General features: G+C 47.7%; 1 protein-coding gene across 1 annotated transcript in view; it reads right to left on the minus strand.

Annotated features, from left to right (window-relative positions):
- The window catches only part of COL4A1 (collagen type IV alpha 1 chain), a gene marked incomplete at its 5' end in the record, with an annotated part of 154,627 nt that overhangs the window by 62,372 nt on the left and 70,874 nt on the right, over positions 1-21,381 (minus strand). Inside the window, 2 exons of the mRNA XM_049647331.1 lie at positions 599-643; positions 733-822. Coding sequence (XP_049503288.1) covers positions 599-643; positions 733-822 — 135 coding nt within the window. The remainder of the gene's footprint in view (positions 1-598; positions 644-732; positions 823-21,381) is intronic.

Below are 21,381 nucleotides of genomic sequence, written 5' to 3' on the forward strand. Positions count from 1 at the left end.
GGGGGGGGCAGCCCAGTCCTTCCCAGTGGAAGTCTGGATCTGCTCCGTCACGGGCACCCCCGGGGCCATTTCCTCTACCTCCTGCCCAAGGTGCCAGTGACCGTGTCAGAACAGCAGAATGAAACGTTTACAGCACCTCTGCTTCTCTGCTTTCAGAACGTGCTTTCAGAGGTCTTCCTCTTTGCATTTGCCAGGAATGGAAGGAGCAAAACCAGAGTGCAGTGTGAAGAAGGAAGACCGAAGTGAGAGCTGGGAAGGTTCGCCCTTTTCTCGATAATGGCAGCCCTTTTCTTCCATGACTTGTAGACACGTCATCGCCCCTCCCCCAAAGCACACCATGTGTGTGAGAACCGTCTGGAAGAACAGAACCGACGGGAAAAGCCACCACAAGGGCGGGGGTCAGAGCAGGGGGCTCACGTCAGCCCCCCGGCCCCGCACAGTCAGAGCTCTGGGAAGATGGACCGGCAAGGATGGGGGGCAGAGGGGGCGCCCCTCAGGGCTGCTGGGAGGTGAGAAGGGGTGAAGGGCCCTCAAGTGGAGGCATCACTGTATCACTCATCACCACAGCCTCACGGACTTAGGTGACAGGTGTACTCACCCTTGTCCCCTTTGTTCCAGGCAGTCCGGGTTCTCCAGTGTCACCCTGCAAGCAAACAGAAGTGCCACTGTGACAAGAACGTGGACCACCTTTAACTCACACCCTCCTCCCCGCAGTGGCACGGCCAAGCTTACCTTCTGTCCCGGGGGCCCCTGCGGCCCCTCCGGTCCTTGCATCCCGGGGAACCCGATGACACCCTGCAAGCCCGGGAGGCCTCTTTCACCCTGCGGGGGAGAAGGAGCAGGTCAGAAGGGAGGTGCGCTGGCAGAACCTGCCACGACCGTCCAGCACCACACAAGTCCCTGCGGGCACCTGAAGGTCCATGCTCCGAACTAACTCCCGTTCCAGGAGGCCTTTCTCCACTGCGTGCCAAGCTCTTTGAGGACAGGAGTGTTCACCTCCGACACCTGGGACAATGCTTTCTATGTTCTATATTCTAAATGCTCAATAACTTACCGGGTAAATAAAATAATGGCTAGTTGGGTTTTTTTCACCAAATTGATTATGCTGTCATTCAACTAGTGGGATCTTATTATCGGCACGCACGGCACTGAGAATCTGTAAGCAGAGCATCACAGTTTTCCTTCGGATTCCTAGGAGGTGTGTAGGCAGAGCTCATGGTGTGAGCTTCCACACGAGATGCTGAGACCTCTCTGTGCAATCAACAATCGGACGATGGGCTTTCAAAAGTGTCCTTAAAAAGTGTTTGTTTGCAAAGGCACAAAGTTTAATTAGAGTCTCTGCCAATGCTCTTGGAGCAAAAAGAAATAAGAAACATTGTTTTTAAAATACTATCATTCAGTGGCGGGGGGGGGGGGGGGGGCGGTGCCTGGGTGGCTAAGTCCATTAAGCATGTGACTTTGGCTCACGTCATGGTCTCAGAGCTCATGAGTTCGAGCCCCGTGTCAGGCTCTGTGCTGACAGCTCGGAGCCTGGAGCCTACTTCAGATTCGGTCTCCCTCTCTCTCTGCCCCTCCCCTGCTTGCCCTCTATCTCTCTCTCAAAAATAATAAACATTTAAAAAAATTTAATAAAATAAAAATATAAAATACTATCATTCAGTGCATGTGCAGGCGGTCATAATACACTCAAAAAGGAAAAAGAAAGGTCCAAATGTCTGGGGTTCTGAGCCCGAAGCTGGCGCTTGAAGGATGAACACAAAATAAGTATGTGAAGAAAAGAGAGGAGTCACTGAGTCTGGAAGGTGGGGAACAGGCAGCGATGAGGGCGATCTCAGTCGTGTGAGCACAAGAAACTAAAAAAAAATACAACCAGCACAAGAGCACGCAGGAACGTCGACGTTTGACCCAGAAACAGGATTTCTCCCAGAGGCACCAGCGAGCCTGTGACCTGATGCCACAATGAAGGAACATCGCCACACTCAGACTGCCAAGATAAAATCACCCACAATCGCGACCTGAAATCATGAAAACTTGTGTGCTTTACAGTACGTGGACTTCACTGCAATCTTCCAGAACAAAGGGTGCAGATGAAACAGCCATCGCCAGCTGACTTGAAAAAGCAGACGGTCCTATGGATTACTTAGCACCCAGTACTTTCTCAGTCATATCGGCCCAAAACAAAACTAAACAGGCAAGCTATACGGTATACAACATAAGCATTTTACCCCCAGAAGAGCAGGTCCCCGAGAGTTACTGGAAAGTTTCACCGTCGTACAGACGGAGGGAAACAGGGCAAGGGGTCTAGGATCTGCCCTTCTTTCCACACCACTGGCCGGTCCTGGCATTGCTGGCAAATTCAGCACCTGTTGCATTTTTAGAAGCTCAGAATGGGGCTCTGAGCTTGGGACTTCCACCGCCGCCCCCCCGTGGACCGCAGGATTAGCTGGAAGTGGAAGTTGGGAGTCCAGAAGCAGCGTGTGAGCAAATGTGCAGATGAGTGCAAACTCGAGAAGACACAATGAAATGGTAAAGGGATTCAAGAAAACTAAGCCGTGCAGCCTGGCACAGCCCTCAGGACAGCAGCGTCCAGAGACTCCACCCAGAGGAGCAAATGCTAACGTGCCCAGAGCCCTCGGCACGGGATTCGACACGGCTGGCTCCTCCTCCCGAGAACTGGGACAGCCGGCAAAGGAAAGCGTTCTCAGACCAGAACCTGTTCACATGGAAAGCTACTCAAATATATTCATTCTTACACTGAAACATAATGAACCGTGGGCTCCAACCACAGAGAGCGCTGACCATAGAGATGCTCCGTCATCATGCCCACCTCCTCGCTACTACTCGGATGTGGGAAAATTCTACCCGAAACAGAATAGAACTGAACTGCCAAGAGCTGGCTGAGAAAAATATATGAACACCGAGTTGTGTCTCCCCAGATAACCTAATAGGACATCGGAAGGAAGTGTGAGAGGCGCATCGATGTAAGAGCCTTCCCATGTATTTGGTGGCATATTTTTCGAACTTCATTAGTATTTGGCTCTATCGCTATGAGACCCAGTGCAGAGAAGACTTTATAATTCTCATTTTAACCATGGAACGCATGGAGGCCGAGAGCCAGATTCGCTGAGTTCTGCAAGTTTCTCACTGAGTCAGCGCTAAAGCCAAAAATAGAAATGAGGTCAGCCTGCACCACAGTGCATGGTTTTTCTAGGTCACTAGAGCAAGCTGGTTCCCAGCAAACTGTTGAACGATTCACCAACGTGAAGTTAGCCCCTCTTATGTCCATTTCACAGACAGGGACGTTAGGATTCTGACACGGAACTGACTTGTCACATGTCACCGGGTGACCCCTACACGCTGCTGGGAACAGAACACAGAAATCAGACTCCCAGTCTTTGCTTGCACCACAAGAACACATTCTTTCCCAAATGTCCCTGGAACACTTAAGCAATCCGCATATCCCAAGAGTTTTGGAATTAACTAGCTACGAAGGAAGTGACTCCTCCATTGACATGGTTCTTGTTATCTCCCACGTATTTTTTTTTAACTTTCCCACTCTTTTTGTTCAGACAAGAGTGCACATGAATAATCCAATATCCCGTGCCCCGTCCAAGGCTATTATGGGCACCCGAGCAGAGCCAGCAGACAGGATAAACGTTCAAACAGCTATACAGTTAGCTGGCACACAGCGTGCGTGGAATGCAGGCCAAATTACTCCTCTGAGCTTTCAGCAAATCCCCACTGTCGTTGTAGGAAGCATTGGCTGATGCAGACAGGCAGTGCAGCTGTAAAAGTAAGACCTCGACTGTGGCCACCCGTACACTGGGGGTCAAGGCAGGAGGGGTTGTGCCGTCAGCGTCCCTAAGAAACAGGACCAAGTCATCTACACCCCACGATGCGGTAAAGGCAAAGGCCAAGGGGCGCCTGGGGGGCTCAGTCGGTCGAGCGTCCGACTTCAGCTCAGGTCATGATCTCACAGTTAGTGAGTTCAAGCCCCTGCATCGGGGCTCTGTGCTGACAGCTCAGAGCCTGGAACCTGCTTCAGATTCTGTGTCTCCCTCTCTCTGCCCCTCCCCTGCTCGCGCTCTGTCTCTTTCTGTCTCTCGAAAATGAATAAACGTTAAAAAAAATTTTTTTTTAAACAAGGCAAGGTCCAAAAGGCCATGGTGGCCGCCTAACCCGTACCGGGCAGAAATGGAACCCCCAACCACTGTTCATCACAGTAATGAGCATCTCCAATGGAGGGAAGACCAGAGAAGCTGGTAAAATATGACACAAAAGTGTGGATGCAATTGCATTTCATACTTTTATTCTCCAACGTCAGTGCAACTGTATTAGATTCATTTTAAAACGTCCATGCATCAACAGCAGAACCAATTACCGATGTGTCCTCAAATGATGGAATTCAGAGTTTGAAGAGGAAGAGCAAAATGCCATCATTATAAAGATGAAAGAATACAGCCGTGGAGAATAATCTTGGCATTGAAATTAGCCATTCTAAATTAGGCATGAAATACAGTTTCATGCATGGAGTGACTTACAAATTTTGCATAACGTATGTATTATCTAAAGCAAGGACATACTTTTAAAACTCCATCAAATAGGAGGATAAAAGATTCTGTTATAATATCAATTACTCCCCTTCCTCTTAAAATGCTTATGGAAACAAGCTCAAGATGGAACTCCAACGCTAGGACGTGACACCCCTTCCTGTCCAAGTCAGAAAAATCCAAATACAAACGAAGCCCCCTGGTTGGCTGAAATCGGAAGAGTTGTAAAGCTTCTAACTTCGAAGGGTAATACAGTTACGAACCACAAACATTGAAGTTAACACAACATAAACCTAGAGTAAGCGGTCAAGTCCTACTATCAGAGGCCGTAGCATGCCTGTTTCAACAGTCAGCATGGGATCACATCCTTTTAGTTAAATTTCAAATTAAGTTTTCACATCTAAAATGATATGACCGAGGATCTTTACAGTGGACAGAAGCACAAGAAAAGTGTGTCCAGAGCACCAGGCTTCCTGGCCCCAGGAGGGCTGACTGCAGGGGGGTAGAGCCATCCACGCGCTTGGGTTCATCCATCACAAAGCAGAACAGACCCCACAAGCGGTGTCAGTTGGAGACATTTTGTAGCTGGGTTTCCACCTCTTAGAAGTAAATGCAGTGAGATCGTTTTATTAATTCACCGTGATCGGCACCCTCTCTGAATTCGCTAAAATCGCTGAGCGGATGGATGAACTAGCCAGTAGCGAACCACGCTCGTATGGGTGTGCGCCCTAGAAACTTAACGCGTAGTACAGGGTGGTGACTGGGCCACGGGGCCCCTTTCCAGGTCTGAAGCCATGCGGGCGCCGTGGGAACCCCGGCTGACCTATGTGCCTGCGGCCGAAGCAGCAACAGAAAAAGCAAGCTGTGATCAGGACAGGACCCCGGATCAGCTGTTTCTTTCTGTCACTGGGCGCCTGGAGGCTTCCATTTCCAAGCAAAGCTGCAAATGAGTGAAGGAATGAAAGCATTCACTTTTGGAGCCAGGACTCACCAAGAATTCAGCGATGGGGAAACGATTTCAAATGACGGGTCACAGTCAGTCAATGGGTGACATGGGGACTCGGCCAAAAATTCCACAAGAGCAATTGCTGAGCCCAACAACCATCTGCGGGGCCATTTCCTGAATGCCGACAGTGGGAAAGTGGTGGGAAGTGTCACGGGGTCCTGGAAAAACTCTGACGAGGCCCCACTGGGAGCTCCGCCCACACCACGAGGCCTGCCATCGTGGTGGGACTACCGCCCTGGCGCCCCGGTGGGAGGGGAAATACACAGCTGGAGCCCTGAACACGCTTTCCAAAGAGGAGGACGTAAAGACTGATTCTCCTTTGCAGTAGGAGACATGTACCTGGATTCCTACACGAACACGCATGTATTAATTTAAGGTCAATATTCAGAATCTTTACATTGTGGCTCTCCAGCAAATATGTGTTAAGAGCTTGAGCAATTATATATGGAGGGGGAGTAAAGATGAGCATTCAAGAGGTTGTTTCTAGAAACGAAGGCATTTCTAGAACGTCCTTTACAAATTCAAGGGAAGAAAAGACTCGGAAACGTGTTGGGGAAAAAAAAATCCCCCAACCCGTGACCTTGGAGTTCATGACCTCATGTGCTGTCAGATCCATTCCATTCCTAGGAGGGTTCTGGGCCCATCCTGCCTCTTCTAACGCCACCCTGCCTCTTGCCACATGACCACCACCAGGCTTATGACTCTGGGGCTGCAGATGGTCGGGTCTGCACGGAGAATGGGGCAGACCTACATGCTGAACCGTGGGAGGGCAGCTGGCTGGGAGCCCTTTCCCCTCTGCAGCTTTACGTGGGTCATTCTGCCACCGGCTTCCTGGGCAGGAATTCCCAACCCTGCGGAGAGGATCCCTCTCGTGGATAAGGCCCACCTAGGCCCAGCTGATGGCTCCCCAGCTTCAGACAGCCCACAGATACAGCACTTCTCCAAGTCTCCATGTTCAAGGACAGATTTCCTTCGGATAAATCCTGATACTGAAACATTATTTGAGCCCACGATACACTCTAGCACAATTCTCAGAATTTTAGCACCGCCGTGAAGCCAGCTGGTGGAGCCAAAGTCTCAAATCGTGTGTAACACAAAACGAGCAGGAGGACGGTTGCAGGGGAGCACACAATATGGATGTGTGATTAATCAACATTGGCAACGAACAGAACCCTCGATACTTTCTGACCTGCAAAAATCCACTTTGTACATCAACTTGGAAGAAAACAAAAAAGGAATTACAGAGAGTTCTTCACGAAATACTTTCTACAGAACCATCATTCAACGCAAGAATAATGTGAAAGACTCCTAGGTGTTGTCTTCATAAATTTAAACTGCTCGCCTACAGCCATCTAAGGGCCAAACGTCTGACTTCCCCCTTCTAGTGGGAAAAACTTTCCAGAAAGCAAAATCAAGTGCTGACAAATTGTTAGCAGAAAAAAACAAAAACAAAACGACAACAAAAAAACCACCTTAAAATCTTCCAAAGGCCCCTAGGACTTGTAAAATTTCCTGACATGTCTCCCTAATTAGAGCTGAATACTGCGGACAGCGGACATGCTCGAAAGCCGTAAGCGGTAGCCAGGATCTTCAGCGGCAAACGTGTGCTTCAGAATTTGTCTCTTACGCTTTCTCTGAAAAACCAGGCTAACATGCTTTCATTAAGTCTCCCTCTGAAGCAGGCATCTGCTCAAAATACTTTGAAGTGTAAATATTTTAAGCCATTCCCCTGAAGTAGTCAGCTGCCCAAACTGGGAAGAGGAGAAACAGTGTGATAACATTTTCCCCAAGTGCTGTGGATGTATTCTGCCAAATCCCGTGTATACATTTCCTGGTAAAGTTGACCTTCACCCGTAGCTTATGCCCATTTTCCCAGCAAACTGCCACCAAAGGCCGTTCGTTCTCTGGGAAACATTTGTCCCTCCCGGCCTCTATTAACTCATTCAAATTTCAAGGAGAAGGTTCAAATTTCTGGATGGGTTCTCCTGTAGCCTCCCCCCACCCCCACCCAGGAGCCCTTCACTCACATGCACTTTTGTCCCCCTCCAGCCTACACCCTGGTTCTCCGCTGCCTCCCCGGCCAGGGTCCCCGCCTCCGGGGAGCACCCAGTGGGGCTCAGAGATGGATGTTCCCATCTGAAACGTTTGTATTCATACCCCACTCCTTACCATCCCCCAGCACCCGACACATCCCCGGATCTCAGCCAAACATCCCTTCCCTGGGGAAGACCTTTTAGATGCAGGTGATCTGAAGAAGACAATTGCATCTAACTAATCCAGCTCAATTAAGAGACAATAAACAAAGAGGGAATGGGCTTTTAGAGGCGCGTGTAAAGAAAGCCTCACAACTCTGGCTTCCCACCACAAGGGGGCGCTAGGGGACTACGCTGTCTTCAAATTAAACCCTTCTGGAACCTGAAGCCTTCAGCCTTTTTTACTATTCATCATATTAATGTACTAATATTAAATATTCAGTCAGTTTGATAAGGCCTAAAAGATACAATACCCAGGAAAAGAGAGAATTTTACTTAGAATTAAAAATGTAGGGACACCTGGGTGGCTCAGTCGGTTGAGCATCCTACTCAGGTCATGATCTCGCGGTTTGTGGGTTTGAGCCCCGCGTCGGGCTCTGTGCTGACAGCTCGGAGCCTGGAGCCTACTTCAGATTCTGTGTCTTCTTCTCTCTCTGCCCCTCCCCTGCTCACGCTCTCTCTCTGTCTTTCAATAATTAAAAAAAAAAATTTAAGAATTAAAAATGTAATTAAAATTAAATATGAGACTAGTAGCCTGAACATGAAGGCTATAACATGGCAGGTGAGTGCTGATGAACCCACCAGTAATAAGAATGGTGGCTAGTTCTCAGATTGCTTCTTCCATTCATTTTGTAAACTGAGTACTTGAATCAAACAATAATACAGGAAAAAAGTAAATTCAGCTTTCTAAATGATGGCATGAAAATAGCACACACGGAAAAAATTTTAAATCCTTACAAAACATTCATAAAACAGGTAGAGGCTGACAGGAGAATTTCTTTAAAGGCTTTTCTTTGGTCCCTTCTTCTTCAAGTTTATAGGAAACATATACATAAGGTGATTTAATCCATTCTGCTGATCTTTGCCATTTGTGAAGGCAAAAAATTCATCCAATTTTTAATGGCTTCCAAAAAAGATGATTAACATCTCCCTTGCTAAACTCTTGATTTACTGACATGGAGCTCGTGTGAAAATCAGAACCGTAAATGCCTGTGCCTAATCCTACTACCTTCTGTTCTGTCATACACAGACTTAAAGATTGTGTTTTAAAGCAGAAAACAGTATAGACATAAAAGGTAGCTCTATTGCGGCTCGGACCCTCACCGTGGCTGTGGACGGTTGTGCATGTTACACACTGCAGCAAGTACAGGGCGAAATCCAGCTGCAGCTCAGCACTGGCCCGGCGAGGGGAGGGGCGCTGGTCTAACAGGCACAGAGCTGGGCAAAACTCAGTAGCAGCAAAGCCACCAAGCTAGAAATAGACCCTACAAAGGGGTTCTGTTTATGAACAAATGCTTACAAAGCTGCACTCCAGGGAAAGGGAATAATCTTGCCTAAGAGGAGCTGTGCTTCCACTCACCAGCACAAGTGCCTTTTCTTCTTCTTCTTTTTTTTTTTTTTTGTAACATTCCATGGGATTTATCAAAATTCTATGTTATACCTTGAAGACTGGGAGAAGGAGAAACACCGCAGGAAAATAACTAATTGACAGCAAAGTAACAAGGTTATTAAGAAGTAGCAGAGTTAGCAGCTCTGGAGGATGTGGACAGAAAAAGTACATCTTTTTCTCAAAAGACACTTTGCAGGGCGCCCAGGGGGCTCAGTCAGTTAAGCGTCCAGCTTCAGCTCAGGTCACGATCTCATGGTTCGTGAGTCCAAGCCCCTCATCAGGTTCTGTGCTGACAGTGTGGAGTCTGCTTGGGATTCTCTCTCTCCCCCTCTCAAAAATGAATAAACATTTTTTTTAAAGAAGATACTTTGCTCTGTTTTCACTATCGCCAACCACCTTGAGATTTGGAGAGATGGCTTCCATGTCGTCAGCAAACTTGAGAAAGAGCGATCAGTGCACAAAACCTAAACAGCCTTAGAGGGTTTTCATGTTACCATAATGAGGATGTTATTCACCTGAACCTGGAAATGTATGTGGGTGTGTGACACAGCCCTGGAAGTGCGTGCATCCTGAACAAAATCGGGACACATAAAAGTCAGGAAGTGCCACAATCTAGGTCAGGCATTTGTGTGTGTGTGTGTGTGTGTGTGTGTGTGTGTGTGTGTATGTGTGTGGTCTGTGTTAACAATAAAAATGAAAAATGCAAAAGAAATGCCCTGACAATAATCATCATAGTTAATAACATGAAAGGCACGCAAGGTATCGGTCAGGTTTAATCTTGAGAAAAATTGCTAGCTGTCCATTAAGAAAAAATTTTTTTCTGTTTTTTCTTTAAAAATGTAGTTAAATGCAACTACCTATCAAAAGTAGGTTTTACGGGTGTCCCTGCTCCCCAGCACCCAGCACAGATAGCACATAGTAGGTGTTCACTAAGTATTTCAGGAGTGAATCAGGGAACACAAAGTATTAAAGATTCCAAGGAAAGGGGCACCTGGGGGGGCTCAGTGGGATGAGTGTCCGACTCCTGGTTTCAGCTCAGGTCATGAACTCACAGCTTCATGGGTTCGAGCCCCGCATCAGGCTTCACGCTGACAGTGCAGAGCCTGCTTGGGGATTCTCGCGCTCTGCCCCTCCCCCACTCATGCTGTCTCTGTCTTTCTTAAAATAAATAAATAAACTTAAAAAAAAAAAGGTTCCAAGGAAATAATATAATACTAAGAGGACACAGGGTTACAAATCTGGTTTCCAAACTTGACAGAAACACGAGGCATGGTTGCTCTGCTCTGGGGCACCTCCTACAGTGAGGGCACTGATAATGCTGTATATTGGGGAGAACCCCGGCCAAGGAGCCAGAGACTGTGTCTGTAGCCCCAGCCCCCAAGACTCTCTGAGAATCAGGCCGGCCGGCCAGAAGATGGGACGACTGAGTCACGCTGGATCCTAGAAAGGATCACACCATTGGGTATTCCCTGACTTCCCACTGTATTCAACACTGGACCCATGATTCGTGGACCAACCTGGTCTGGCTGTTGTTTATTTAAATACACATATTTTGCACTTACTATCAAGATTTCTCAGCCCATCCAGTCGACTGCATTTCCTATAAAAGCCACAGAGTATTTTAAAAGAGAATGAAAAGGCAGTGTCGCCTTTTTCCCTTCCCAGTGGTCACGACCCATGAATTATCTCACTCTTATTTCTGAGGCTAAATTTGACAATGGGAAATAAAGATTTCTTGGGTATTGAAAAGATAAGGCAATTTGTTTTTCTTTTTTTTTTTAAGAAATTCCTCACTTATCTTATGCATAAGGTTTTTTTATTTTTCCTCAATGAACACATCTGATATTCATTCTTTTCCAGCTCCGGACACTCTGTTTATTCTCCCAAGTGAGCCCGAGTCTGTACAGCCACCCCGTGCACCAGCCCCAGGGCCCTGCTCGCAAGTATCCGATAACACACACGTGTTCTGTTTCCTCATCCTCCGACAAAGCTGCCTGGCCGTGCTGCATTGCTAACAATGTTCTCCCCCAGCACGCGGCAATAATTTCAAGACGTCATTAATCATACTCAGAATCTAAAAGATAAGAGCAGTTCCAAAGTGGCTGAAACATGACAACTCCATTTTGCCCGTATAATGCAATGCCATACTGGGAGGGCCTGAGGTTTCACAGAACCCACAACTCGCTTACCCTCGTTAACTTGGAAAAAGGGGTCAGATCCATCTGAATTAATAATTAACTGCATTTTAACCTATTTTCAGTAAACACCATTAATTCTTTTAAAACATAGACAGTCACTCAAGGAAAGAAATTAAGCAAGATACAGAAGGGTGTTTGGGGGGGGGTCAAGATTTTGATCTGACAACTGAATAGCTAAGAAAAGCATACAAGTGCACCATCAATACAAAAACCATGGTGCGGAATTAACGCAACAAGTAACTATGTCTTAAATATTTGAAAGCAGCCTTCCCTGAAAAGGCAGGGTCCCTTCACCACAGGGTTGGTAACAGAATTGGCAAACCTGTCTCCAAAAGATAAGGTGGAGATTATTTTAACCCAATAGCCAAATGACAGCAAAATTGTAAGTTAGTAGAATCTTATTTAATGCCATTTTTACTCTATATATTTTGTAGAGGTTTCTAAGGTTGCATTTACAAGATAGTTTCTTGCTTTTTTATTCTAATTACTTAATGCCAATAGACTAAAATACTATGTCCTTTGGCTAGGAGACAGGATGCAGAAATCTGCCTAAATTGCATTACAGTTTGTAAACTGGAAAAATTAATGTTCTCATTTAAAAAGAAAAAGATTACAGGCACGCCTAGGTGGCTCAGTTGGTTAAGTGTCCAACTCTTGATTTCGACTCAGGTTATGACCTCACGGTTCGTGGATTCGAGCCCGGCATCGGGCTCCATGCTGACAGTGTGGAGCCTGCTTGGGATTCTCTCTCTCCCTCTCTCTCTCTCTGCCCTTCCCCTGCTCCACTCTCTCTCTAAATAAATAAATAAACATTAAAAAAAAAACAGATTACAGATCGTGGAGTTCAACGTGTGACATTTTACCTTGTATTCCATAACTAAATTTTTAAAGAATCAGTTACAGGATGGATGGCCCTGAGTGTAGACGTGACAGAGAAAGGGAGAGAGGGAGGGAGGGGTGCAGGAAGAGGCATGCCAGGCCACACCTGCTGCCAGGGCCCCTCCGCTCCGCACTCCGGGGGACGTACAGCCTCCCACACAATGACCGAGGCGACTTCTCCTTGACACGAGGACGCTGGTCAACCAACCACCTAAAGTGGCCTCCCCTTGTCCCTGCCCCAGATGTAAAATGGCTAATTTTGTAAGATTTCCGAGATCCCATGGGGATTTCTAACCAATGGGAACCTACCAGGCATCTTCAAGAGAATAAAGAGGTTCAAAGCTCCATGCTTCTCTACAGGAAGAAAGAGCACCCTTTTTGTCAGAATCAGATGAAAAGCTATCATCTGACAGCTATTTGTGTGTGTGTAAACACCAAGGTTGATTGCTTGATTTCTGCTTGAGTGCAGAATTTCTGAAGAACAAATACAGCAGTGACAGGCACTGGCCCCGTTTCGGGGCTCGTGAGGAGTCTGTGGATGGCTTGGGCCACGGCCCACCCGCCTTCCTGAGCCCCTGGACTCGCTCTTTAAGGGCCGAGCCACCTGGGCTTCCTGGCACCCCCCCCACCATTGACAGTCCTGAATCAGGGAACAGGCATTGTTCTTGATGGAGTGAAACAACCACAGCTGAATGTCTTAACTGCCGAGTAAGCGACAAAGGATTTGCTTCTGAAATGAGATTACCTACACTCCTTCTAGAACTCATACTCAATACATGACGGAGCACAGGACACCCTCAGGAGAGGGGGCTGTGTCCCAAAACATTCAATGGGACAGAAAATGACATGTGTACATTCCTATCCATCGTGGAGCGAAACAAATTCCTTTTTAAAAGAACAGAAGTTTATGCTGATTCGAAAGGGCACATGCACCCCAATGTTCACAGCAGTGCTAACAGTAGCCAAAGCATGGAAGGAGCCCAGATGTCCATTAAGTGACAAATGGATGAAGAAGATGTGGTGCATATGTACAATGGAGTATTACTCGGCAATCAGAAAGAAAATCTTGCCATTTGCAACAACGTGGATGGAACTAGAATGTATTATGTTAAAAGAAATGTCAGTTAGAGAAAGACAAATATCATACGATCTAACTCATGTAGAATTTAAGAAAGAAAACAGATGAGCATAGGAGGGAGGAAGGAAAAATAAGGTACAAACAGACAGGGAGGGAAACCATAAGAGACTCTTAAACACAGAGAACAAACTGAGGGTTGCTGGAGAGAGGTGGGGGGGGATGGGCTGGATGGGCAACAGGCCCTGAGGAGGGCACCTGTTGGCAGGAGCCCTGGGTGTCGTATGGAAGTGATGAATCACTGGGTTCTGCTCCTGAAGCCAAGACTACGCTGTATGTTAACTAACTTGGATTTAAATAAATAAATAAATAAATAAATAAATAAATAAATAAATGGAATTTTAAAGTACATACCCTGAGTAGGTCACTTTGCTCGAAGCATCATTTGGTGTGTAGGATGGCCCTTAAGGTCACAGGAAGGCACCTGTTTCACTGTGTGTTCTACTGTGTTTCCCTCAGTGAGACAGAGAACCCAGAGGGGACTATGTCCCCAGAGTCTGAACAGCCCCCTAGGAGGGGAATTTTAATGGTAAATTTTCTAAGACAGACCCTTTGGGGCAAGAGTACAGCTTCATCAAGGCAAGAGAGTGAGGTATGAAAGGAGATTAATGGCTGTTGCCAGGAATGTTTTCACAATTACGGTCTTCCTCACTCCTGGGGCTTGGTACCTACCCCAGAGCAAGAGGGGACGCATGACCCACTGTTGCCAGGCAGGGACAACCACCACCGCAGGTCTTCTAGAAAGTCGCACGCGACTTAAGCACCGGCCCCCGGCCCCAAGTTAGATCTCAGAAATACGGAGAACCAAACAGATTAGCAAGTGGAAAGGAAAGGCATCAAGGAAGTCAAGACGGCCTTCGGAGCCATGGGAACTCTCACGCGGGCACCTCGAGCTCTTTCAAAGCGGAACAGCGGGAGAAGAACCCGGAGGCAAACGGGGCTCAAGAAACTCACATTTTCACACCAGCAGGCTCGAAACACCCAGGCTGAAGGCTACACCAGATACAGCCGCCGAGCCACCATCCCCCTCCTCCGCAGACCCCCGAGCAAGCATTCGGCACGGCGGAGACATCAGCCAGTAAAGGGACAAGCCGCTGGGGGCCTGACCTTCCTTCTCTCGGACTGACCGGGCGTCCTGACGTTTGCCACACGCCAGAGCCCCTGCTGCTCACATGGCAGCTCACTGCAGCAAGGTCGGCAAGAGCGCAGCACCGAGGGGCCTTTGGCATTTCCGGGGGCGGCCTGTCCACGTTTTGACCCAGATGTCCTTTCATGCCCAGGGGCCGGTGCTTCCTTTTGGATATTTCGCCTTGGAAACAGAATGACCGTCTGGTTGAGAAATGTGCACCCAATCACAAGACCACAGGGCGCACACAGCTGGCAGACATCCTCCTCATGTGCGCACATGTGTATATATGTGTGTGTGCACGTGTCAGTGTGTGTGTGCATGTATGCACACGTGTGCACATGTGTGTGTGCATGTGTCCACGCATGTATGCACTGTGTGCACACGTGTCGTGTGTGCACGTGTCTGAGTGCGTGTATGCACATATGTGCACACGCGTGTGTGCCCTGCTGTGTACATGTGTGCATGTGTGCACATGTGTGTCTACGAGTTCATGCATGCATCTGCGCACATGTGTGTATGTGTGTGCGTGTGCATGTGTGTGCGAGTGCATGTGTGCACCATGCTGTGTGTGCACTTGTGCCTACGTGTGCACCGTGCTGTGTGTGTGCATGTGCACATGTGGCTCACACGCACATGAACATAGACAGGAGGTAAGCAGGAGGCAGGCCCCAGGAATGTGTGCCATGGGGCTGGGGAAGGTGAATGAGGTGTTCCTGGGCAGTGAGCAGACAGGAAGAGCAGGAAGCAATGGGAAAGGACTAGAAACCTGTGGCGGGAAGGAGGGGGAGAACCAAATTGCCAGAAAGAAAGACAAAAGAGGCACCTCGTGCCCACACAGCGAGTTGTGAAAGCACAGCCCCCCCACACACAATGTCATGTGCTCAGAGCCCCCAGAGGGAGCCCCACACCCTGCGAGGCCTCAGCTCTTGTCCTTGCGGCCCCAGACCCACAGGGGCCCAAGGGGCAGAGTTCCTGGGCACAGGTCAGCCATCTAATGTCCACTGCTCTGCTTCATGACTGCAAATCATACTTCAGAATACTATTCTTAGCTTTTACTGGAAGCTTTTCCCGCAGCCAGAGAGCACTTCTGCCCTGGCAGGCAAGACATTCAACAAGCTGCCAGGTCACCGTCTCTGGTAAAGAACCACGCACCCCACATCCAGAGAGGACACAGAGCCCCGGAAGGCAGGACGCCCCCAGGGGCCCTCCTGACACTGCGGGGTCGTGGCCTCCCTGCTGGGCTCCCAGGGCACAGCCTGTGTGGTCTCGAATCCGCCAAGGAGGTGCTGTTCTCCACCCGGCGCCTCCGTTCTGGGCCTGAGCCACCAAACGCCGTCAGCACACCGGCCAGGGCCGGAGGGTTCCGCAGCGATGCTTACAGCACGCCCTGGACCAGGAGAAAAAGCGCTGTGTCCCAGTGCACAGGACAGCGTGGCCTCCCGGGCCTCCCAGGCCTCCCGGGTCGCGAAGCAGACAGTGTGGGAATGAGCCTCGTCTGGGCTCCTTCCACCCTCGTCCCTGAAACACAGACCAGACCCGAGGCGGGAGGCCCAGCCTAAGAAAACAATAACTCCCAAGGGCTCACGGAAGGACACACATTCTGCTTATGGCCAAACCACTTTCATGAAACTGTGTCCCTTAAAGATTTGGGGTCTCATAGGTGGAAAGGAGAAGATGAGATGGGGATGTGGGGGGTTCAGTAGCCCACGGCAGTCTCCCAAAGTGTCCAATTTTCCACCCCAAATCTGAGCAGATGTGAAACACTGGGGGTCTAAGCCTTGTGCCCCGAGAGTGCTGCCTGAATTTGAGGTGCCTGCTGGTGAAAAGCTGGGTTTGCCTTTCCCTGACCCGAGACCCCAGCTCATCTCTGGTCCCCGGGGGGCTCAGTCTCACAACCCTGTCTCCCCCAGAGCTGGTAACAGAGTGTTCAGTCCAGGGCTTATTGGTGCTGTTGCTTGTTTAACACTTCCCTCTGCCGTGAGCCCGTGTCATGCCTGTCCTGCTAACCACCGCCTCCGGCCATCGGCACACTGCCAAATGGAACAGAAGCCCCCAGAATGAAAGGCGGATGGGGTGGGGTGGTGGACATTGTTTTCTGGCTCCAACTGTTCACTGGATCTACTTATGGGTAGACTTAATTACTTACTTCCTTAACCAATCTTCCAGGGAAAGCCATTTCCAAATCACGCACATAGCCATTCCCTAAAGGTCTCAGAATTCACATCAACTTACAGCACCGATGTCTTGCCTAGAATCAGTGAACTCACATATGGCCCTCATGTGCTATGATGGGACATCCATAAAATATGTCCGGATAAAACCTCACGATCACATGGGATGCGTGTAAGAGATTCATATCTGTCTTTATTACCAGGAGCACCTTACATCCCTTTGGAGGCTGGTCTGTAAGCACAGGGTCTGCACATCCTCGTGCTAATGAAGGAGAACCCCCACCGAAGGGCTTTAACTGAGAATGAGTTCATGGTGGCCTTGTAGCAATCAGCCAAGACTCATTCATTATTAGCTCCATGGATTCCCCTGTGAAGAAATGTAGAGTCAATGAAATTTTGGGCCAGATAAGCATCGTGCATTTGCAAAACCATGTGGTTAACCAGCGGAGGCAGCTAAGCCACCGGGGAGACGTGTTCGAGCTGTACCTTTTCTAATGGGTTTGCCAGAGGGAAAGAAGACACGGGGGCACCACTTCCTGGGGCCATCTGCTTTGCTCGTTACCGCTGACTAATTCTTCCTTTGTTTAATTGCACATTGTGCTGAACCACTTCACAAGGACGAGGGTTCTGCTAAGATCATTTTTGTGGGTGCCGTGTCCATGCCCACACTCCATAAGCACTTCACATCATTACGTGCCATCTAGAGACATATTCGCAGTGCTCGTGTGTTCCATGTTCAGCGACAGAAGTCCAAATGCCCCGTTCGCATTTATCAGGGCCTGTTTTAAGTTGCCTTTGATCTTGAATTAAAACACACAGTCTCATTTGGCTCCTTCAAATAGAAAGCTATGGTTCCTGACAACCAATGTTTCCTCAGGATCCTATTTACAAAAAAAAAAAAACCAAAAAACAAAAAACAATTTTTCCCCATCAGTCATCAAGACGAGGGCTATCAGGGCCCAGCATCATGACGACACCGTCCACTCGCTCACATGAGGTGTTCTAGGCCTTAAAAGTCACAGGACACAATATTGCATTCAAGACATTTAATTCCTACTCCTCCTTCTAAACATGGAAACAAGATCAAATCACTATTTTTAAAGCTGTGCTCGATGAGGTGTGTTCCAAATAGAGGTGCAAATAGAGAAACAACGTAGGTTTAGGGTTTTTTTTTTGGTGATTGTCATCTATCACGAGTCTCACAAGCCCCAGAAGCACATGACAAAGGGCAGACTTTATGCAGCGGAGAGAAACAGGCAGAGGGGTGCAAGGTGGGAGCGCATAGCCCGCGTCCCTCCTGCACTAGGGGGGGCCAGTGGGTACTGAGGTGGTGAAACATCCATGAGACGTCCATGGTGGGGCTTGTGTGCAGAATAAGATAAAGCCACTTAACGTGGATCCGTTTTCAGTGACTCCCCTCTGGAATACTGGTAGTATCTTAACCCTGGGATTCAAACACAGTTTTTAAAGCTCTTTGTTTTCAAAGCACTATAAAAAAGACAAAAGTAGGTGAATGTGGGAACCCATGTTGATTCTCACGAGGACTCTGCCAGATGAGTCATGTGTAATATGTGGAAATAGGAACCATCTGGAAAAAATCTTGGCATTACAAGACACCACAGAAAACATGGAAAAGGAAAAGAGGGTGTATTAGCCCACATGATCCGCTAACCGGAAGAGAAGGAACACACCATGGGACCCTGCAGCGAATACCAATGGCTCCCGAAGTGATTAAAGTAGACGCTTGAGGTGTTCGATCCCTCCTGTGGCAAAAATAAAGGACATTTCTCAGAAGTTCCCCTTTTACGATATCTAGAACAGGGACAGCTGGCTGGGGGCAGGGATGAGCCTGGACAACGCCTGTAATTACATGCACATCAGGAAGAGCAGTTCACAAAACCCTGTAGCGGTATCTGGGCTGCGTAAAGGGAGAATTGTTTCCCCCTACGTTTTAAGGGATAAGGATTCTGGAAATGGGTGATGAAATCAGGACACTGACTAGAAACTGGATGTATTTCCAGACAGACCTCCCAAGTGAGCCCATCTCATTTTTCCTCCACCAAAAGCATCCAAAAGCTACAAACATGCCTCCTAACAATGGTTCTGCGCTGAAAACATCCTAACGTCTCTTTAACTGAGTCTCTGGAGAGCTTCTGGCACAGGTGTAACCGGTCAGCATCTTTGGCCTTGCAGACTCCACCTGGGAAGAGGGGTCTCCACATCTCTCTATATGTCCAGGAACCCTCGCGTAGCTGGCCCCGCCAGCAAAGCCTGTCCTCGTACTCATGCAACCTTCAAACTCGGCTACCGCTAAGCAGACACGTGCACATATGTGACATGTTCAATTTTCTGAGTGCTTTTGGGCACAATGCCTTCCATGTGCCCCTGTAGCAGCCCTGGGAAGCCACAAGTCAAAGGCCACCTTCCTCTTCCTGAGGGTAACCTGGTCTAAGTAACTGCATGAGATACACTCAGCACATGGTAGATGGTGGAGGTCACACCAGAAGGAAGGCTTTGATTCAACAAAACATTCTTCCCTACAGGCTGTCTCCCATCCGAGAGATAAAAGGGTCTATGACTGAGCACATCCGGGGAACGGTACGTCATATGCCTCCCATTGAATGCTCACAAACTTATTAAAGATCCTAAGTCATTAAAGCTGATGCTCTGGCCCGGAAACAACAAACAAGCATTTAGCCATAACTCAGTGTTCCCCACACTCATTTGTCCTTGGAACATTTTCCCTGTTCCATCCCAAAGGAAACATCTATTAACATCTCAAGATGCTCTGAGACTCATGTTTTGGGAAGGGCCAAACTACACATTGCCTTTTAGAAATGCTCAAAACACTGATAAAAATAAAGATATCCAATCAGTCTCAGTAATACTGGAAGTAATTTCAAATACGCTAACCACAATTTTGTTAAATAAACCTCCTAATGTTTTGTAGTAAGTAGCACTCTCTTCTGCATTTTGACTTTATAGATTAGATTTCAAATCCTATGAGTAGAAAAATGTATTTTTTTTCAATATACTGGATTTTAAAATTCTCCCTGATCCAAATGCAATGCAATGCCTCTCACAGAGTAAGTGCTTTGTAAATAAATTGTCGTTATTATCAATAATTCATTACTAGTAGTCCAAATCAGTTCATTTATCTAGTTTCAAAGATTTATATAAAAATATTTACTTTCATTTACTTGAGGAAAACATTAACAAGGGATAAATATGACACCGTTAATATTTAGAATGATGGTTAATATAATTTAATTTATGAGAAAGGGATTTTCAATACCCTGACAAAAGAATAATAAAAAGATAACATATAATATATCTATTATTCTATGCTAAGAGTGAAAAGAGGGCAACTGGTCATAATATAAAGTACAACATACAAAACACCCTATTATTTTTTATTTTGTAATGAAATCATGGCTAAAAATATGTCTGTTATTAGCCATGAATAAATTAAAAGACCAATGAAAGAAATATATAAATAAATTAAAGACTGTTGAATTCCCAAAAAATACTAACACAATGTAGTCCCTGTCTCAAAAAAGAATTTCACTTAATACGGAAACACTAGTAAACGCGTGCCCCACAGTGGTGGTCGTGAGAAACTGAGACCCTTCACCGTAAAGGTGACTGAGGTCCTGAGGCATTTCTGAGCACTGTCAGGGGCGCGGGCCGGTGTCTCCAGTCCCCAGCAAGCAAGGCCTCTGCCAACAGGAGCCGATGAGAAAAACCAATGTAAAAGGGCACACAGAATCAGGAAGGCGGGAAAGTGTTGCCTGTTCTCTTGTATTCAGACATGATTACAATCAGCGTGTTCTTTACACTTTTTCCTTATGTACCGTGTGCCCTTGAGAGAAGGACCCTGAAAATGCTTGTTTTGCTCTCTCGCAAGGTGCCTGGCAAAGTAACGGCTGAAAAGTGCGTGCTGATTGATTGCCACAACTCTGAGCAGCCCGTGGAAAACAGAGACAAGATGCCTCTTCCCAGATGTCAACGAGGCCATGAATAAGCTGATGACCCTAGTCTCTGACTACATCCAGAATGTGTAAGAAATGTGGCCATATTTACCTCCTGGGAAATCAAGGAGGCGTGCCCAATACATAACAAAGTCACTCCCTTTGGACCAGGGTGACAGATTTCCTACAGGACAGAGAATGCACCAGGACTTCCTAGAGGAAGGGGTCCCAGTGCTGGCCAGAGAAACCTCCCTTCCATACGCCCTCCCCTCAAGGCTTTATTTTGAATGCCATATGAAATGAACATCCTCCGGATGGGAGCAAATGCTGATTATTTGGGCTGGACTTCCCCTAACCTTCCTCAGGTGGGGAGCGGGACTCGGGATGTGGCCACACGACCTCTGACCTGCTCTGTGTCACAGACAAGGTGGCTCCCTGTGCTTGTTTGTTTAACCCAGTGGATGCTCATCTGGAACTGGAACTGGGAGGTCTGCCCATGGCCCCAAAGGAATACGTCCATTTCTCTGTGGTTCTCCAGCAATCTGTTCCATCACCACTGCCCAGAGAAAGGCTTTGGAAGGTCTGCTTTCCTAGGCAGGTGGCCAGGAGAGCAGCGTACCCCACGTGGACTGAGTTTTAAAGCAACGGGAGCTTGCTCAAGACTTCAATATTCTGGACCCCGAATTCCTCTCCTTGGGAT

Source organism: Panthera uncia (genome assembly GCF_023721935.1).
Source record: "Panthera uncia isolate 11264 chromosome A1 unlocalized genomic scaffold, Puncia_PCG_1.0 HiC_scaffold_16, whole genome shotgun sequence".
In the NCBI taxonomy this organism is placed as follows: Eukaryota; Metazoa; Chordata; class Mammalia; order Carnivora; family Felidae; genus Panthera; species Panthera uncia.